The sequence below is a fragment of the Asterias amurensis genome, chromosome 2 (genome assembly GCF_032118995.1).
Source record: "Asterias amurensis chromosome 2, ASM3211899v1".
Taxonomy (NCBI): Eukaryota; Metazoa; Echinodermata; class Asteroidea; order Forcipulatida; family Asteriidae; genus Asterias; species Asterias amurensis.
This window is the reverse complement of record NC_092649.1, coordinates 14,127,062-14,147,340: the sequence shown is the minus strand read 5'-3', so window position 1 is coordinate 14,147,340 and position 20,279 is coordinate 14,127,062. Positions and strand designations below refer to the sequence as shown.

Below are 20,279 nucleotides of genomic sequence, written 5' to 3'. Positions count from 1 at the left end.
GCGAAACGCACCATTGTTACCGCTAATTCGGCTTCGGTCTTTTTTTTTTAACAACCATGTTACAGACGGTGTAGGTTTCATTGTGAACTGGTAAGATGGACCCATTGTGTCTGATATCAGCAACATGAAACAGCGAATGCGAATGCAAAGCAAAATTTTGACGTCACAGGGCTGTTTCGCATCAAATATTTTGCAGGAGAACTGTTACGAATTCGTTGTGAAATTGTGACGTCAAAATTCGTATTGAACCGGGATTCAGTCAATGTGTCTGATTTTCTTTTGCGTCCGTCCCAAAACAGGTCTCACCGTTATAAGATGGTAAAGATGTGAAGGTTAAAACATTTCACAAAAAGGAACAGATTATTAGGAGATGAACCCCCCCCTCCCGGATCCACCAACTGATGAAGATGATTTACCCCCAGTGATTCATTTACCCCCTCTCCGTGTGAACCCAAAACAACTGCCCAAGTGGCATGAGATGATGAAGTCTCCCTTTAAGCCGTTCACACGTCACTCTTGATTGACAGGTCTGTGACACACCATCAAGCCTACTTCCCCCCGGAGTCCGGAGGGGGGAGTGGTGACGTGGGTCCCTGATGGGACCGTCCAGCTCCATTCGCATGTCAAACGTGTTGCATGTTCGTAATATATCCACCGTGGCTAATAGTAATAACCCTCACGTTATGACAATGTTTAATCCTCAAATAGAACTCAAAGAGAGAGAGACACAATAATGAGATGAAAGAAAGCCCCCCCCCCAACACCTGAGTTAATAAAAAGACAAATCTGAACGTGTGAATGAGCTCGTTTGCTGTACATTTAGCAGGTGTGTGTAGTCCAGTACTAATCCAGAGGATCATAGGGCGCGACACGCGCTCCTTCAAAACCCCGCCCAAAATGTGCGCTATTCTTGCGAAACTCTTTTTGAGTGGAAGTTCGAAAGCGGCCGTTATATAGTGTGGAAAGTTTTCAAAACGATAGGGTCAATAAAGCACTCCAAAAAGTGCCTGGTCATACATTGACCCGTTACGGGTCCGTAGGTGGGCCTGACCCGCAATACCATTCGCGGGTCAGCAATACCCTGTTCTCAATCTCGGTAAAAACAAAACACGCCTGGTTCATGGTCGATGGCATTCTGACCCGTGACTTGATAATAAAGACTTTCAACAATGATTTGGAGCATCGTCCACTGTTATTTTCAAGAGAAAGTTAGAAAACAATGCAATGAGAGCGAAAAACAAAGCTAATTTTGATCAGGAAACGTGATGCCGTTATTAAAGCGGAATGGGAAATGAGGTGAATCCATCCAAAGACTGTAAAGTTTGCTCATTGGGAACCTTTGATAGGAAATAACCTACAACGAGAGGATGCCGATTATCGAATAGCTACGGTAGCAAACAGCAAGTCAAAGACAAACGGCAGACTCTCCCGTTCCGTTTAATGATCAGATTTGGCACCGTAAAGAGCACTCGTGTCTGCGTGGATCGGGCCCACACGTATCGATCGCTCTCCATTTTCCCGCCAAATCTTTGACCTCGCGTGATTTGGCGCCAAAACTGTTATGCTTAATGTCTGAGAGACCCAAGTTCAAGTCATTTTATGTACGTCGGCAGCCGTTGATATCATCACGCGACAGAGGGAGAAAACACGCTCTTCGTTTGGGGGTAGGGGGGGGGGAGAGGTTGTCAAAGTGGGAAATATTAATCGATCAAATCCTGTACATTGTCAATTTTCTAAAAAGTTAAAACAACATAAGTTTTAAGGCCATCCGATTATAATTAAGTTATGGGATATTTTATATATTTTAACTTTTTCATGGAACAGCTTTGGTGTTTACGTGAAAGTGTGGTTTCTAACCCGAGAACCATCCGTATGGTCGATGGTCGTGATTAGCTTAATCATCCTTATGATGTCTTTCTTTGGATATGTTTTAAAAAGAACTAGTACGTAATCTTACTCCTGCCTTAAGAGACGGTCGGTCGTGTAAAGTTTTGCTTACGTTTGTACACCACACCGTTCGTGTGGCAACATCAAGAACAATCTATGGCCGTGCCCAAATTGGCTGCTACCAGCTATACGGCTTCGGCGAGCTGTAGACGCCAATGAGGAAGGAACTGCACGCCGAGCTGATCTTGTGAGCTAAGAAGCGGTTCTGGATGATAAGGGGCATAACTATCCATATTTTATTTCTAGAAAATTATGAGCACAGAATTTGTAAACTCAGACCGTGTCCGGTTGGAGCTATGGCTACAGCCAGCCAGTGCGTCATGGGTTGAGGTAGTAGGACGTTCGTAGCAAACACCCTTAGCAACAGCCGTAGCCGTAAACGCCAACATGGATACGGCCCAATAAAACTGTTCGAGTTTTGTATTGAATCAATACCACTTCAACATGGAGCTTTATGGCACATAGGTTCCAACACAGTGAGCCGTTTTATAGTTTGTTTTTGCTGACCTATTTTCGCTATTTTTGAGAAAAACGAAACTGGGATAAGATCTTATGTTCGTCATTTTAATAACATTGCCTTTGACACAGTGATGGGCAGCGGTTCGTTTATTACTATGCGGGCTACTACTTTAATGCACTTTATGGCGCAGGAAAGTAAACATTGAACACATTTCACAGATGATATTTCGCAGTTTATGACCATTGTACAGTCAGTCATGGCTGTTGTAAATACACTTCAAAGGGATTTTACACCCTGCCTTGTTTAAAGACTAAACCGACTCTGGGAATTCTCATCGGAGAGTGCGGGTGTTCTCGACAAAAAAAAAAGGAAAGGAGAACATTGTCCGGAACGATTTCCTTATAGTTTTCGTTTTGTACACACCACTTTAACAGTGTGCTCGATATGAGGCTTGGAATATACACCCAACCTCATTATTAGCCTCCATGTGTGCTTGAAATCCCAGGAATTCTTTAGAAGTCTTTAGGAGGGGTGGGGGGGGGGGTTCTACTATACAAGAGTGTACAGTAAAAGTTAGGGAGCATCCCCCTTTTTTTTGGGGGGGGGGGGTTACCCTCTGTCACATTATCGGGCTTTATCACAATCTACCGTATCTGAATATGTTCAGAGGAAACTGATTGAAAACCCCAGTTACTACCTACGCAGATCCCCGCCTTGAAAGTCCCGACACAAATATTTCAACCATTGGTCACACCTGCAAATATAAAAGCAGCACCAGTATATAAAAAAAAACACCATGTGGGCCCCATCAAAACACCTCGCAGATGTCGTCATATTATAACGGGGCACATACCAGTTGTATTACGATGACAATAGTCACACCTGTGAATCTCGGATGAATATCGGTATGCTGGTGGGGCTGGGCTGTGTATACCTTTTCCCCTTATGGGTCGCAACCCAATGGGGCTGATACCTGCCTCAAGAGGGTTCAAGTGGTCCATACGGATCCCGGAGCTGAAGCCACTCCAACCGGGTACACAAAAACCCGAAACTAGGGGGTTAACAAAAGTGCTCAACTGGACACCGACCTGATCTCCAAGTACTTGGGAAGAACAATACACCTTTTTACATCTATGAGATGGGTAATTAATCTTCACAATCACTTTATGGAGATAAGAGTAAGCCAGGACGAGGAGCGGATATGGATGGTTTACACTGGTCGGTGACCCTATGATAAGTGTTGAGGAAACGTTATCCCTGAAGACACTTAAAAAAAATATTTGAAACACAAGTACACGAGGAAAAGTAAAATGTTATCTTTACCTAATTAAGGACAGGTTCAGGGTTGAAGGGACGGTTTTCCAACAGAAATATGATTCGAACCAACTCCTTCAGATTGCGGAAATGGAACGAAACCTAGCATGACTAATCACGCTCATAATTACATGCTCTCAATTTAATATTAGTGAAAAAAGTGTCAGAAGTGGGATACGAATTTACACATCCGAATGAAAACCACCAAAGCGCTCACAACCATGGTGCTAAAAGGACAAAACTATAATTTACCGTGGGTCTGACATCTTAGATGGAATACATGCAGCCCGCCCCCGTGTATTCGTTGTTTCCGTAAGAATATTGTAAGATTTTGGTTTGATGCTGAACCACGTCTTCAAAGGAGACCCGATGAAGAAAACACACTGAACTAACCCACGCCTTCAAACGAAGAATCACACGTGTTCATTCCAGACAAGGTTTCCTACACTTTGTTCAAAAGACAGCTTGTGTCCAAACTCACTATGTTGCTTTGTTTATTTAAACTGAGAAAACAATTGTCAGCAGTGAGATTCGAACTCACTCCAAATGGAGACCAGAACACCCACATTCACTGTATTATGTGAAGGCTTCGCAGATTGAGTCTAGCGGCTTAGAGTAGACCACTCGACCGTCCTGATACGATATGAAACAGGTATACTGATACAGTATAAGGTGGAATTTAACTTCGACCATAATAAAAAGGACTTTAAAAAAGAAAGCATTGTCAGAAGTGGGATTCGAACCCACGCCTCCAATTGGAGACCAGAACACTCATAATCACTGTATTCAGTGAAGGCTAAGTACCTTGAGTCTGGCGCCTTAGACCGCTCGGCCATCCTGACACGATATGAGGAAGGTATACTGGTACATAGAAATATGGGTGACAATCCACATCTTAAAAAAAAGAAAGTAATGTCAGAAGTGGGATTCGAACCCACGCCTCCAATGAGACCAGAACACTCATAATCACTGTATTCAGTGAAGGCTTAGCACCTTGAGTCTGGCGTCTTAGACCGCTCGGCCATCCTGACACGATATTAAACAGGTAAACTGGTACATAAAAATATGGGTGACAATTCACATCTTAAAACGAAACAAAAATTGATGTCAGAAGTGGGATTCAAACCCACGCCTCCAATTGGAGACCAGAACACTCATCACTGTGTTCAGTGAAGGCTTAGTACCTTGAGTCTGGCGCCTTAGACCGCTCGGCCATCCTGACACGATATGAGACATACAAATATGGGTGACAATTCAATTTAATCTTGAAAAACAAAAAAACTTAAAAAACAAAAGCTATGTTAGAAGTGTGGATCGAACTCACGCCTTCAAACGAGTCAGGGTTCTCCACAATCTCTTTCAATACCAGATAATGAATAAAGTACAGTAAAGAGTAACATAGTTAAAGTAAACCAACAAAAGTCGGCAGAGGCGATTTAGTTTGTTCAGTAACTTGAAAAGTGCAATCATTATGTTGTGAAATCCTTTCTCTTTGTTCACATACAACCTTAAGCAGTTATATCAAAACTTCTTGGAATTAGTAAAGTATGGCAAGAAACAAAACACTTTGGTCAATAAGTCATCACTGACAGGTTTTCCTGTTGTGGCCCACAAACCCCCAAGTTCAACAGCCCGAGGGTAACTGGGCACCATTTCTCCCCACAAATGTTGTTCTAATCTGAACAGTGGTTCTCGTCTTACACCATCTGTGTATGTGCATATGTCATCGATGATTCTCTAAGTCCAAAGGTGGCATAGTGGTAGGCGTATGGCTGTACCTTTTAGGTCGCAACACTAATGGAAGCAAGTCGGCCGTATCCTTAATGAAAACAAGATTGAAAGCCAGTATTGTCTTTATTTTCCTGGAGATCTCTCTGGTTAACAGATATTCACCTCAAACTTACATCATCTTCGGGATTGATCAAAATGAAGGAGTGGAACCAGTGTTTAAAGGCACCGGCCAATTTTCAAAAAAGATCAGTAATGTCAAACAAATGCATCGATAACTAACTCTGTGAAAATGTTGACTCAATTGACAATCGAAGTTGCAAGAGAAATAAAAGAAAAACACCTCTGTTGCACAAATTTGTGTGCTTTCAGATGCCTGAAAAGTAAGTGTTTGTGCTAATAATTGTTTTGAAAATTACCAATAGTTTCCAGTGCCTTTAAGTATGACTCAGTTGGTGGTTGCTGGGGTGGGGGGGGGGGGGGGGGGGGGCTGAAGGAGATTTCAAAAATCTATATCACCCAAAGCCGAGTGCAATCAGCAATACAGCACTTTAGGTGATTGCGTACCAGACTTGGATGCTTTCTGGTCAGGGTACAGCTTAACGAAAAGCAATAAATTTACCAATTTTAAATTTTCATTGCGGTACAGTATTTAATTGCCTCTGATGACAAAGTTGAATTTCAAGTGACCATAAATAACTGCATGGAGCGTAGGTTACCAATTGAACTGGCTTTCATAACATTTACTGTCGATTTAAGTCCATCGTTTATTTCCTATATACATACAAGCGATTGTGCAAAATATAATGCCATTCATACACTGGGTCTCGATTTGGTTAAAATACAAATGACCTACATGTTAGTTGAAAAATAAACCAACAAACACAACATACCTTTATCAGGGCGCCACCATTATACTTTTTACATTCGCGCATGCGCACATATTGGTTGGCAAACGCCATAGAGATGTGCACTCTATAATGCTGTACTCTCACACTTGGGCGAATATCTTGCGAATATGAATGTTTGAAATTCGCGATGAATTCGCTCAAATGTTGCGATTTGATAGTAAATATGTTATGGTCGTCCTTAAAACTCTCCTTACCAATATCTTACGCATAATACGCACGCTTTACCAACAGTACCAATGGCTTACCAAATGCTCATACGCAAATCGATGGCGAATTACCGTCTTCACAACATTCGCTGAATGTGTGCGCACACGTATGCAATGTCGTGAAACAATTCGCATATATGTGCGCACACGTATGCAATGTCGTGAAACAATTCGTGAATATGTGCGCACACGTATGCAATGTCGTGAAACAATTTGCGAATATGTGCGCACACGTATGCAATATCGTGAAACAATTCGCATATATGTGCGCACACGTATGCAATGTCGTGAAACAATTCGCGAATATGTGCGCACACGTATGCAATGTCGTGAAACAATTCGCGAATATGTGCGCACACGTATGCAATATCGTGAAACAATTCGCGAATATGTGCGCATACGTATGCAATGTCGTGAAACAATTCGCGAATATGTGCGCACACGTATGCAATATCGTGAAACAATTCGCGAAGACACGGTTGCGAAGCTTGAGCGATTGTCAAATATTTCCTTCCGATAGCATATTCGCTAGCATATTCGCCGTGTGAGAGCAGCATAAAGTGACATATCTTCGTAAGGAGGTGGATAATGACTTCTTGTGAACGTAGTGAATTTGTGGCGAATGTGGTGAAGTTTGAGCGACTGTTCAATATTTCCGTTCGTAAGCACATTCGCTAGCATATTCTCCCTAGTGTGAGAGTAGCATAACAGACGCACAATCGCGTAGAAAACAGCATTGTGGTTTCTCATTTTGACAACCGTAGTGTGTGTGTGCACGCGCTATGTGCAATTTACATCAATTATGTCGTGGAAAGGGTCTTTTGCTGCTTTGATGAAGGTGCGCTAGATCTAAACAATATTGATCAGAATTTGAGTATCATTATTTTGAAGATTCTGAGGGGAAAAAAAAATGCCTTTCCATGACGCAACCGTTTTGATTTTACGGCTGTTTGACAATCCCGTAAAAAAAATCTAGTCGCAGCCAACATGTTTTCTCAGCACACACTCGCATGTTGTGGCATTCTGTCTACATTGAGTGCACACAACACAAGCATCCGACTTCATGTTAAACTTCAATCGATAGCAATACGTGCGAACTGCAGAGTAGGGGAGACTTTGCATATGTATTTATACAACAAGACAGTTCGGAAGTGCATTTCCCCCTTGGTAAAATGCTTTTGTTTCCTCACTTTGAGGCTCCATTTTGAGAGGTTTTGGCGCCACAACGTTTTATCAGAATCACTGGTTTAATGCCGTAGATCAGTTTTATTGCCATCTTCTTGCAGCAAACGTGTTTTCACCGTCGTTGTTTCAATGAGTGGAATTTCACAACAATTATAAATTGCCCTTTGGCGGGCAAGAAGGCTAGTGAGGTCAAAGGCCAATGTCAGAGGCCACGGTGAGAAAGGGGGAGTCCATGCACCCACTCTAGTTTATTGAAGAAAGTCCTGCCCGGGAAAGATGGCAGTTATACTTGAAAAGGTAAATACCCAATCTTACACAAAATCACCATAAATGCGCTCTCTTATTAGCAACTATGACGTAATGACCAATTTATTCATAACCCCGACTCTATATAGACGCGTATCTATATTAGGCTTGCAAGCATGACAGATTTTCCTAAAAGTTTTTGCCATGTTTATTTGAATAATTCTTGCTTCATGTGCAAGTTTTTCTCTACCTCACAAAGATCGTAGGAAATAGTCTGGTACCTGATTATGACCCAGGATTTCGAACTGTTATTGTCAGTGCAAAGTCGGTGAACCATAACCAAGACGACAATAAAGTGTAACAGGTCGTCCATTAAAGGCATGGACACTGTTGGAAAATACCATCACATCTTAAAAACTGACTCGGTAACGAGCAAGATGGAGAGTTGTCGATAGTATACAAAACTTTGTGGGAAAAGGTTCCCTATAGTGTAACGTAGTTTTGGAGTAAGAGGTAATTTCTAAGTCAAATAATAAAAGACTTTAGCTGAAGCCTTTTATTAGGTCTATGCATCTGAAAGTACACAATTGTGCACCAATGGTGTTTTTTTTCCCATTATTCTCTTGCAATAAATAGTTTATCCCAAATTTCACAGTTCTTTTTTTTATATTATGCACATTTTGGAATATTGACAATTACCGATAGTGTCCAGTGCCTGGTGACCATTAAACCACCCTTTTTAATAACATTTTGTACTAGGCCTACATGTCATATTACACAAGTTCCCAAACGAGCTTCAGGGGATAAAAAGAAACACTTCATCAATTTCAATCGAATTAAGTTGGTAAAGGAGAGAGAGGGAGAGAGAGAGAGAGAGAGAGAGAGAGAGAGAGAGGCATGACCCAATTTAGAAACAATTACTTAGGTTAGGGTTCTTCACAAGGGAAACGCAACACTATTGAAAGGGGAAGGAAAGCTATTTAGGAGGCATCAATAAAGACCAATTATTCTGATTAATTAATTTGATTGTCCCACTTCCATGCTCATTTGAGGTTTCGGAAAGGTTAGCCTAAAAGGCATTGGAACGGGCAATTTTTTTCACTTGGTGCGTATCCAAACAAACATAAAATAATAAATATGTGAAAACTTGGGACTCAAAGGGTCATCAGATGTTCTTAGTGCAAGATAGTTAAAGAAAAAACACTTTGTTGCACAAATTTGTTTGCTTTGCATGTGCCTAAAAAGTGCTTAGGCCGGCCAGAAGTAATTGGGTGAGCGATTACCAAAAACTACATAACTTCAGACGGAGCCGTTTCTAACGTGTTACTATCAACAGCTCTCCATTGCATGCTCGTTACAAAGTAAGTGTTTATGCTAACAATTATTATGAGTAATTAGCAATAGTGCCGAGTGCCTTTAAATGGACTTCAGGTCCCTGTTAAACACTGGTGAAACCCTGGAGTAAACATCATTCTAGAATGAGTCATCAACAAACCAAGAATTGTTGCTGTTTTAAAAATAGCAGTATTGGATATAACCTGAACAATCTGACGTCACACTTCGAGGTTCGTGAATAACGCCACAGAGTTGCCTCGAGCTTGCGCCAATATTCTGACGGTCACGTGGTACGGATGTACATTTGAACTCGCATTCATTTCGCAATCAAATTCTACAGACACAGTTAATAATAAATCATCATTTTTATACTTAAATACATGTACGTTGTATCCAATGAAATTGCTGGTTATCTAAAACCAATACCTGTCCTTGCGATAAGAACACAAAAACAGTATATAAAAGATAGAGCTGCCATAACAAGAGAGGGCGCTTAACCAGTTCACTGGCTAGAGGAGGACAATTCAAAAGAGGGCGCTATCAGGAGAAGTTTGTACGCAGTTTGCCATATGGGGGGGGGGGGACGACGACACACACTGAATCTCTCTGTTTATGCATTAATTATAGATAAGAAGTAGTTAACTTAACTTAACTTAACTTAACTGAACCTAAATGCATTTACAAAGAGCTTTTTAAAAGACTGTTTCAAAGCGCCGTACAGTCATAAAAAACATTAAAATGCAGGATTTAAAAAGATGAGCAAAAATAGCAAAATGTTTTTTAAAAATACACAACAGTTAAAAAAGTAGCAAAAATTTAGTAAAAACATTGCATTATAGACAATCATTTGTAAAAAATAAAATACAACAAAAATAAGCGTCAAGCGGACCCACAACCCCATTTCTGATAAAAAGGAGACAAAATTGAAAAGATAAGGTAAGATCTCCTCTGAGCCGCAAAACCAACACACGTCATGTGAGCCAACTTATATGACGTTTAATTACTTTCGAGTAACAATAGGGCAATTTTGAGAGATGGTGGACACGATAGTAAATCTGTCTGTCTACATCAAAACCACTCAGTGCACTCCTGTTATGGCCACCATTTAACTCAAAACCACTCAGTGCACTTCTGTTATGGCCACCATTTAACTCAAAACCACTCAGTGCACTCCTGTTATGGCCACCATTTAACTCAAAAACCACTCAGTGCACTCCTGTTATGGCCACCATTTAACTCAAAACCACTCAGTGCACTTCTGTTATGGCTACCATTTAACTCAAATCCACTCAGTGCACTCCTGTTAAGGCCACCATTTAACTCAAAACCACTCAGTGCACTCCTGTTATGGCTACCATTTAACTCAAAACCACTCAGTGCACTCCTGTTATGGCCACCATTTTAACTCAAAACCACCCAGTGCACTCCTGTTATGGCCACCATTTTAACTCAAAAAGGCAAAACAAGGACTCCAATAATTTCGTTCAAGCAAAGTGCAGTCACCCTCCCTGAGGGTGACTGCACTTTGCCAATAGCATTTACAGCTCGCTGCCCATGGTAACAATGCCGACCCAGTGCATACAATAATCTCAATTAAAATTGTATTTTTATAAAAAGGATCGATCGGCACCCAGGATGCAGTTATGTATAGACTTGAAACGGCGAAAGTAAAGCGTTGTATAGGAACATTTTCGGCAGCTGTTGGGGTTAAACAAAATCAAAAACATAATTCCTGCGACTGTAAACGATTCGTATACTAGTACTGTTGTTATTTCCTAAGATGACAATATATTTTACAGGTGAAAACCCTAACCGATAATGGGTAATTATTATTTAACAGCATAAACCCATAGCCCTTAGAAAAAAGAACCATACAGCCCAAATGCACCTTATATCATAGCCACCAGCCCAAACCGAACTAACGATTAAGGCCTTGTGAAATGATGCAGCATTATCATTCGGCATAGACTTGCGTCCGTGGCCGCCTCGACCTCAGGTTGTAATGGGGGCGCACTCTTGGAGTTGCCGCCATCACCTGGTGTCTTTCAATCGCTGCTCGTCTCAGTTCTTTGACGCTTCTTCCACTCCACTTTGTGACGTTGTCTATCCAGCGCAGCTTAGGGCGGCCTCTGCCTCGAATTGTGCTTGTAGGCAAACCATCTATAGCTGCGCTGGGTAGGCCTCCCTGTCTCATCACATGAGCGCACCATTTCGCCTTCCGCTCTATTAGGACCTCATCACTCGTGAGACACCACCGTCCACCAATCAGTTCAGCCAGCCTTTCATTTGTGATGAAGTCTGACCACTTAATGCGCAGGTCAAAGGTTAATAGTTATAAACGTGGGCTAAAGAAATCTCTGGCGTTATTCCGAGGCTCGAAGAATGACGTCAGACGTTCAGTGGTGCGTTTTGGCGGCTGTAACCAATAATTGTTTCTGACGTCATAAACCAAAACGGTAACCGAGCTCACAACTCGGTTATCGTTCAGTCTGAAGAGCAGAACCAACGACCAACAACCGAAACAGTTTTTGGTTACCGCCGCCAAAACGCATCCCAGGCTAGCCTGAACGTCTGACGACATTCTTCGAGGCTCGTGAATAGCGCCAGAGACCGGCCAAAAACCGGTGTGTGGTTTGACCTTTGACCTCTCATACGCACAAATTCTACACCAACATTACCAAGCAAGTACCGTATCCACCATGCATGTACTGTATACATACTACCACACACGTGGACACACACGTGCGGACGACCGAAAGTAAGCTTTCCATATCTGCGTTTTGATTGGCCAACCGAGGTGACCTCAGACCAATCAAAACAAACCCAGCTACGGTAGCTTTCAGTCACTGCATTTATCCAATGGTATCATTATACCCAATAGAATCACTGGATCTGAATAGCTGGTACCTGTCTTTATCCTTGCGGATAAAGACAGGGGCCCAGTCTAACCCCAGGCTAGGGACCAGTTTACTCACATCCGATAGAGGGCGTGATGCCTATCCCAAATACTTGGTACGCGCACGTTAGGCATGGACTGAGGTGCATGCTGGTTTAGCTACAATCAAGTTTGATCGCTACCTAGACCAGCATCTGAAATCATCAGTTAGCACTTTCGCAAAGGGTATTTGCGAAGAGGCCTAAGGTTGTCAATCCCACTGGTCCCACACTGCAAAAACTGTGGTGTTAAATTTTCAACACCAAGTTTTATCTATTCTTTTGGAATTAAAGTCGGTGTCATATTGACACCATCGGCATTAATTTGAACTCCAAACGCTGGTGTTACCTAATAGTGGTGTTAATTTCGAGCTAAAGCGCATGCGTGTGTCGAATGGGGGCCTGTGATTGGTCAAGACGAAATTATGGGATGCGCTGCCGGCCGCTGGCGAGAACAGACAGCGTGTCAGAGAAAGTTGCTGCCACACAGAATTATACCAAGAAATAGTGTTCTGATCAATTGTTTTTGATAATCAACATGCCTATAGCAAGAGTGAGTGACGCTCAAAGGACCATCCGGAAGTTAGTCCCATTCAGGGGGGACCACGACGAGTTTGTGGATCTTGGTAAGTCATTTATGGCATCCAAATGAGAAGCTTTTTTTGTCAGTTTTGCCTGAGCGGTGCGGGGCGAATTAACGATCTAAAGTGTGTGGGGCGATTGGTGCAACACAATTGTCATGTAGAACACGTCCCATAATAAACAGTACGTTAATGTCAGTTTGTGGTCTCATGCATAGTGGATTGGCTAATACAATGGCGTACTCTAAGTATGGAAGTAATGTATGTAGACGAACGTTTAGCCTAGCTAGAAATTGTTTAATCATGGAGTCTAATTCTACAAAACTTCCGAAGTTCCATAAAAACTGAGGAGATTTTGTTTTAGCTTTTTTCCTCAAACGAGACCCGGCCGGCCGAGTGATTTGGTAACTTAGGATAGGAGGGATGAATAAGGCAAAAGTTCATAATTTTTTTAATATTTATTGAAACATAGGTCAAACCATGAAAACCAACTTTAGTCGGCCGTTACTGGCTTACGTGTTTGGAGTATTCCATTGTGCTAATTTTAATACATTAGATACGTATGATAGATTTAACACCGACAAGAGGGTGGGCCAACTCAAGGGTGTTATTTTTTATTTTGTTAGCAAAGTGTAATATTTCCAATTAAAAAGACTTGTCACAAACTTAAAAAAAAAAACTATAAGAAAATAGAGATGAATAATTACATAAAAATATTGCGGTTATTTTGTGGACAAAAAAATTGATATTTATTTGTTTTGCGGTAGCACCATGTGTGTATCGACTTGCCAGGGCTCGTCAGTGCATTTACATAAAGTACATGTACACTGTTAGGCCTAACATGCCTAGTAAACACTATTTGGACACAACTTATTAAACAAAAGCTCCTTCATGAATTTCGATAACAAAATAATTGTTGTCTATTTTCTTTCTTTTCATCCACAGTAAAAACAAAATTTCAAATAGATAAAGATCAAGATGTTTATTTTGTTGATGACAAAGATGGTGCCGGCATTGATGCTGATGTCATAAATGATGTTCTCCAATCAGATCAGGGGATAACGATGATGGTGCTAAAGGAAGGGGAGGAGTGGGGGTGAGTACTAAGCATAAATATTTTAGCAACTTTGTACTGGGCCTGAACTGAAACCGTAATTTTATTTTAATATTAAGTATATTAAGTATATTTTAGTATGTAAGTATAACAATCTAATTTGGCTGCATGGACGAACTTTGTCAACAAGCTAATGGGACAAAAACAAAGACCCATGTCTACTATAACTATACATTTTCTTTGCCGTTCACCGATGTGTGATAAGCACTGTATACTCAGTGCATGTTTTTTTCTTCTGCAGGACCCAAAATGCAAAGAGATAGTGCTTATCACATAGCGGTGAAGGGTAACAACAAAAATTATATTCATTTCCCCTGATGTGTATTTTTACATCTATTTTTAATACCCTTCTATTGTATTGCTAATGCTATGAAAAATAAACCTGAACCTGAAACCCGAAGTCAATGTACGTTCTATTTTTCAGCTCCCTGTAGTCGTGAGCCAAGCATCATCAGTGACACAACTGGAATTATCAGCCCCAGTGATGACGGTTCATCAGAAAGTAGCCCCCCATATCAACCAAAGAGAGCGAGATTCATATCACCAACCCGAAGGACACAAACTATGTTGGTGAAGAAGCTGAAGCTAAGGAGGTACACATTCAACCATGATTCGACAAAGAAAGTGTGGTTTAAAATTTAGCAGCTGGCTGTGTTGAGCTTCTGATGGGTAGACTACCTAGTGTTGATCTTCTGTCTGAAGTGTATGATGTTACATGGTTAAAACTTTCTGGAAGTAGGTACAAATCATCCCAGGTTTTGTGCTTTCATGCTAATGACGTACCCTTATTTGTCAAAATTCATCATCTTGTGGTGTTTAAGTACAAGGTGTATTTTGTATTGAAGGTTTTTGAAACATTGTAACCCACCTCTATGTCCATTACTTTGTTTAGAACTTCATTCTTACCCTGTACGTTGCCAAATGGGGTAATTTTAGGAGCAGAGAGGTTCATGAGTCCATCTTTTTAATCAACATGGCAGGAAGTATAAGGAATGCTCATCTGTCAAATCAAAATTAAAATGTAGACTTTTTCTGTCATTCTGAGATAATATGTTATTTTTCACATGATGTTATTGGGCATACCCTATACCCTGCAGTTAAAAAACAAAAGGAATGATTTATTTTACTTCAGGGGCTTCCAAGTATTTTATTTCATGTTCCTAAACTTTTTTTTTCATCTGAAAAGAAAAAGACAGAAAAAAGACAAATGAAACCTTTTGCTGTCATACTGAAGAGCAATTAGCATAAGATCATATTTGTTTGTAAATCTATGGTTTTGGTTTGGTTGGAATTAAAGTACATTCCATGATTTGATGAGCAGATTGATGTATGTACATTGTTCCTGTTATGATTTGATGTTAATTCGTGTTTTTCTCATAATGTAATCAGTTGGGGAAAATCAGTTGTGCTAATTGTTGTGATCCTTGAAATCAAAGTGCAGTTTTATGATATTTATTGTATGTAGCTTCTTGCCAATTTATAAAATGTTTGGGGTTGATGTTTGAGATTATCCAGAAAATTTACAATGATTTATGTAATTTTTGTTTGTGACTCATTTGCATGTTTATAGTATCTCCCTTACAGGTTTTTTACTGGGATCAAATCAAAGTAAAGTGTGTTAACCTTCCCTTCCACCCTGAAAATGTAAAACTCAAACGACAATAACATGTTAGCTATAGATAAGTACAAAGAAGTTTTCATTATTGGGCATATCCTACAGCTAAAAGACAATTTTTTGTTATTTTATGAAACCTTTTTACTTTTTGAATAGAAACAAGACAGAGAAAGGAAAAAACAATGATCTTTTCAGTATTGTCATGATTATTCAAGAGGCTAAAGTAATGTCAATGATTATTCATTAAATATAGAAACTACTTAACAGATTGGTAATCTCATGTTGTGTGACTACTAAAGATTGTTTTCATACTGGATAGCTTTCGGAAGTACATTACAGCTTTCACAGCTGTTTTATACAGTTTGTTCTTGTTATGGTGTTAGGGTGTTACGCTAGTTTGTGTTTTTCATACTATAATCAGTAGTGCTAATTTTCTTGATCCTTGAAATCAAAGTGCAATTTTATTCTTGCCAATTGATGATGTCAAATGCCTTCTATTGATGGTTTAGACACTTTCAGAAAATTTCCATTTATTACTTTTGGATTTGATCAGTATTATTTGTATGATTATTGTTTAAATAATGAATGATTTATTCCAGATTTATATTTTTGAAGCAATAATATCAAAAGTTTATATACCAGAACAAATTGTCTTGTCATTACTTGTGTTGTTTTTATTTACACCACTTTGGAATTGATTTAATCCCCATTTGGTGTTAGATTTCTACACCGCGATTGGTGTTAAATTAATTTAACTCCAAAATCGGGGTTGTTTAACACCAGCATTCTTGCCCAATATAAACACCAATTTGGAATTAAATTACTCCCCATTTGGTGTTAGACTTCTACACCGATATTGGTGTTAACTTATTTTGATTCCAAAATAGGAGCTATTTAACACCGAAATTCTTGCCCAATATGAATGACGGAAAAGAATTAAAATTAACACCGATGGCGTACATTTTAACACCACAGTTTTTGCAGTGCAGTTAGGTAGATAGCTAAAGATAATGATGATGCCATTCCCGAAATCCGTCCATTACATGTGCGTTCATGTTGAATACAATTACATTTCTTACGAAGTCTCACCGTGTGGATGAAATTAAGAAGTCTTCTTGAAGGAGAGCATCAAATGACGCCTTATATCCACCCTCGGCATTTTATTTAACCCTGTCTTGTTCCTGTCTTGTTATTATATCATATATGATAAATAATGGGATCGAAATCAGCATGATGCCACTGTAAATAATGAGAGCCGCTTGAAAACTTCCTGTCCATTCGAAAGTCAACCCTGAAAGCAAACAACGATGAGATAGGTTATAGTAATATTGTGATTGTCAATTCTCATCAGTGTTCATTCGTCCACTGTAAGGGGTGTGTTAAAAAGTCCCCATCATTCAGAACTTCGAACTGTGTTCCTAGACGTCGCCTTGATAAACTGGTAATTAGCTTCAGGACTGGCAAATAGAAGGTGACGGGTTCTAATCCGTGCGAGCTAACCACTTATTTCACATACTGGTTAGGATTAGTTTTGTCGTCTTTAGTAACTGAATTATTATTCTGTGTGCAATATTCTCATAATCACAGTCACAGAGGCGAGTAAGTGAACTCGCGAGATAGGAAATCTTCGAGGCGAGTAAACACCTCTTTCGATATCTCACATAAAGTTGCAAACCTATGTACTACGCAAAAATACCAACCTGTTAGCAATCCACTTCCCATCCCACAAACTCCTCCTATCAGCGCCTGCCAGCAGACCACAGCTACGATCCGGTCACCTGACGTTAAAAACCGCACAATGACGTCGTTTGACTGCGATACAATACCATGCCCCATTCCAATGAAACATGTGACGATCATCTGCACATGGAACATTGTCATGAAAGCTTCGGTGAGATATGAGGCAAACATGATGACGCAGCCAAGATAAACCCATGTGCATGTAGAAAGCTTGAATCGGGTGTGATCAAACAAAGGTTCCATGAACTTGCCGAGGATGTATCCAATCCCGAATGATGTTGGTAACAGTGAAGCTTGGTTACTGCTCAGCCCCTGGAATATACCGTGTGACACCATGTACACTATCCACCCATTGAAGCAAAAGTCAACGCAGCTCATTGACGCGGTCATAAATAAGAATCTTTTGTTTGTCATTATTTCAAAGTCCATGGATGTAAGGAAACGCTGGATGTTCTCCTTCAGCGTCACGCACTTTCCCTTGTGAGATTTGGAAGAAGGAATGTTTTCTCCCTCCGTTGAAATGTCTTCCCCGTCTGCTGCATCGTCTGGTACCTTTTGGTACTGTTCTGTACATGTTTGCGATGCTACTGCAGGAGTTTTAAGCAATGCACCACAAACTACAAGGTTGGAAGTAATACCACCCATTATTAGCATGGTTCCACGCCAGCCGTATGTATCCAGAAGTATTTGTGTCAGGGGACCATACACAATCATCGAGATTGGTATACTTGATGATGCTATTGCAATAGCAACGGAATAGTTATCACTGAAGTAGCACGCCAGAACACCAAAGAAGGGGAAAAAACTCAAAGCTTTACCAGCACCTGTAACAAGAAGACAACTCATATATTAGCTCCACTTGTCATAATAACCACTCATAGATAAAAAAATCGGACCACGTACCAACTCTATTCGTTGCGACATGATTGCTAAGTGGGTTAGGCGTTAGTTACAACTGATACTGTTGATGCTGTTGTCGTTGCGGGTGTCGTTGTCATTGTTGTTTAAACCAAACAAAAATAAAAAACACAGGAAGATGGTTTAAACGGACCTCAAATCTTCACCTCGGCCCTTTGAGAATGAAGCCTTAACATTATAAGACGGTGGCCATCAGTATAAGTTTATAATGTATATTACCATGGAGCAATAAATATTACTACCTGATAGAATGACAAGAGAAAGTATTAACTGTAACACTGTAGTCGACTGCGAGCCGATGATGAATCCAGCTGACCCCAGTACTCCACCGACGATAACAACACAGCGTCTGCTGCTAACGAGACGATCTATGCCGGCAATAAAAGGACCTGCATCCAATGACAAAACACACCTTGTAACCAATTACCAAAATTCAAAGAGAGCTGTTCAAGTCTTGCACTATGGGCGGAATGTTAATGAACACACACATTTCTACACCAGGTTTAAATGTACAAGGCACGTATTACTATATTTGCTTCGCAAAAAAGTTGCCATCCAGATACAAATGTTATATGGATAAAGGTCTGTAAGTGTCTTACCGGAGATGTAACTAACTGAGTTATACAGGACAGCCATCCAACCAATTATCCACACGTCACTATCGAAGTCATTCTGCATGGCTAGGAGGAGCACACCCAAAGCCTTCAGATTTCCGAACGTGATGAGTGTAGCGACAAATGTTGCGCCCACAACGACCCAACCCCAAGGATCCTTGTCCTGGTGATGTACTGGTCTTCGTTTAGAAGACATAACGCACAGCCGAGTTGCTCAATTATAAATGACACCCCTGTTCCAAAAGAGAAAAAGAAGTGGTATCATAACTACAGTCCCTATAGAAGTGCGTTATCTAAACACAAAACACAACAATGTGCTTTCCAGAATTAGAATAAAAGTTTACTAGAAAAACAACACAATATTGTTTAATGTTATAAGCACTCTCATTGGCTTGACCAGTTCTGTGGAATTTCGCGCTGGTTTGATGTTTTGTTTTGGAAGGTTTTTTTTTGTGGGAGAAAGAAGTTTAGGTCTGTCCCACAAGTCAACGCAAGGTACAGACGTATATCTAAAATGAACGTAGGGCAAAGCTCGGTCTTGCAACCTGAAATGTTTTTGGTCACACGATTTTCTTACACCAGCCAGGAGACTGCATTGCCAGTGACTCCATTACTGTTGGATGTATGCATAGAGCGAGGACCTTGCTCTATGATGTATGCATAACGTTTATAATTGCCCTGTTTATTGAGGGGCACCTATAACTTCGACGATCCGAGTTTACAGATCGCTTCGTGGTAACAGCGACGAATTGTTACCTTTATTAAAATTTATAAAATAAAACCAGTGAGTTGGAATGGTCTCTTATAAAGAAAGACAATACAGGTTGACCATCAATGTTGCCTGTTGCACTCACCACACTCGAAATAACACCATGATAAAACACCATGACACAACGGCTGCCCGTTGTGTGTGTGTTTACACTGAAGTATGAACCCAATTGCCGTCGATTCAACCAATTTATGATGTATACTGTACAAACTACACTAAGACGTATGATGAACCATGGATGAACCAACTTACCTGCCTGCTGGGATAAACAGATCAAAGCTGTATAATAAATCAGCTTAACAATAACGACAATCGTACGTCGTATTGATGTAAATGTTATTTTCGGCCAGAAACTTGTGCAGTTGCTTAATTTGATTATATAGAATGAAGAAACAGGTTTTTTTTTCCAGCCTATGCAAAGACAGGCCAGTTTTACACTAAGCAATGCCATACATAATGCACACACAGCTCGAGCGGGAAGGTAGCTCGCGGAGTAGTGCGAAAACAAATAACAACGAAAACAATTCCTCAAAAGCATTGGTTTAGGCTAACAAGGCCACTTCTTCACAAACTGTGTGCAACGTTTCATTGTGTTGCAAGTTACCATGGAGTTGCATTTATGGTGGTGCAACAGTGCGTGTTGGCCCAATATTCTACACCAT

At 40.4% G+C, this 20,279-nt stretch overlaps 1 protein-coding gene and 3 non-coding genes across 4 annotated transcripts; all 4 read right to left on the bottom strand.

The window, feature by feature from the left end:
• Window positions 1-4,443: 4,443 nt before the first annotated feature.
• Trnal-caa (transfer RNA leucine (anticodon CAA)) lies at window positions 4,444-4,563 on the bottom strand. The gene is made up of 2 exons: window positions 4,526-4,563; window positions 4,444-4,489 (listed from the first exon to the last, which is right to left on the bottom strand). It is a non-coding gene; the product is annotated as a tRNA-Leu (tRNA).
• A 71-nt stretch (window positions 4,564-4,634) lies between these two features.
• Trnal-caa (transfer RNA leucine (anticodon CAA)) lies at window positions 4,635-4,752 on the bottom strand. Its single transcript has 2 exons — window positions 4,715-4,752; window positions 4,635-4,678 (listed from the first exon to the last, which is right to left on the bottom strand). It is a non-coding gene; the product is annotated as a tRNA-Leu (tRNA).
• Window positions 4,753-4,826: 74 nt separating this feature from the next.
• On the bottom strand, window positions 4,827-4,943 carry Trnal-caa (transfer RNA leucine (anticodon CAA)). Its single transcript has 2 exons — window positions 4,906-4,943; window positions 4,827-4,872 (listed from the first exon to the last, which is right to left on the bottom strand). It is a non-coding gene; the product is annotated as a tRNA-Leu (tRNA).
• Window positions 4,944-16,341: 11,398 nt separating this feature from the next.
• LOC139954543 (monocarboxylate transporter 12-like) lies at window positions 16,342-20,060 on the bottom strand. The gene is made up of 5 exons (XM_071954389.1): window positions 19,870-20,060; window positions 18,834-19,081; window positions 18,477-18,623; window positions 17,277-18,140; window positions 16,342-16,867 (listed from the first exon to the last, which is right to left on the bottom strand). Exons 2-5 carry the CDS (start codon window positions 19,042-19,044, stop codon window positions 16,737-16,739), a joined length of 1,353 nt encoding a protein of 450 aa, XP_071810490.1. The 5' UTR covers window positions 19,045-19,081; window positions 19,870-20,060; the 3' UTR covers window positions 16,342-16,736.
• Between the last annotated feature and the right edge of the window lie 219 nt (window positions 20,061-20,279).

Coding starts and splice junctions, on each gene's coding strand:
- LOC139954543 (XM_071954389.1), bottom strand. CDS start 19,044: ATGTCTTCTAAACGAAGACCAGTACATCACCAGGACAAGGATCCTTGG. Junction 18,141..18,476: donor TTCTCTTGTCATTCTATCAG/GTAGTAATATTT, acceptor TTCTTGTTACAG/GTGCTGGTAAAGCTTTGAGT. Junction 16,868..17,276: donor GGGAAGTGGATTGCTAACAG/GTTGGTATTTTT, acceptor GTTTGCTTTCAG/GGTTGACTTTCGAATGGACA.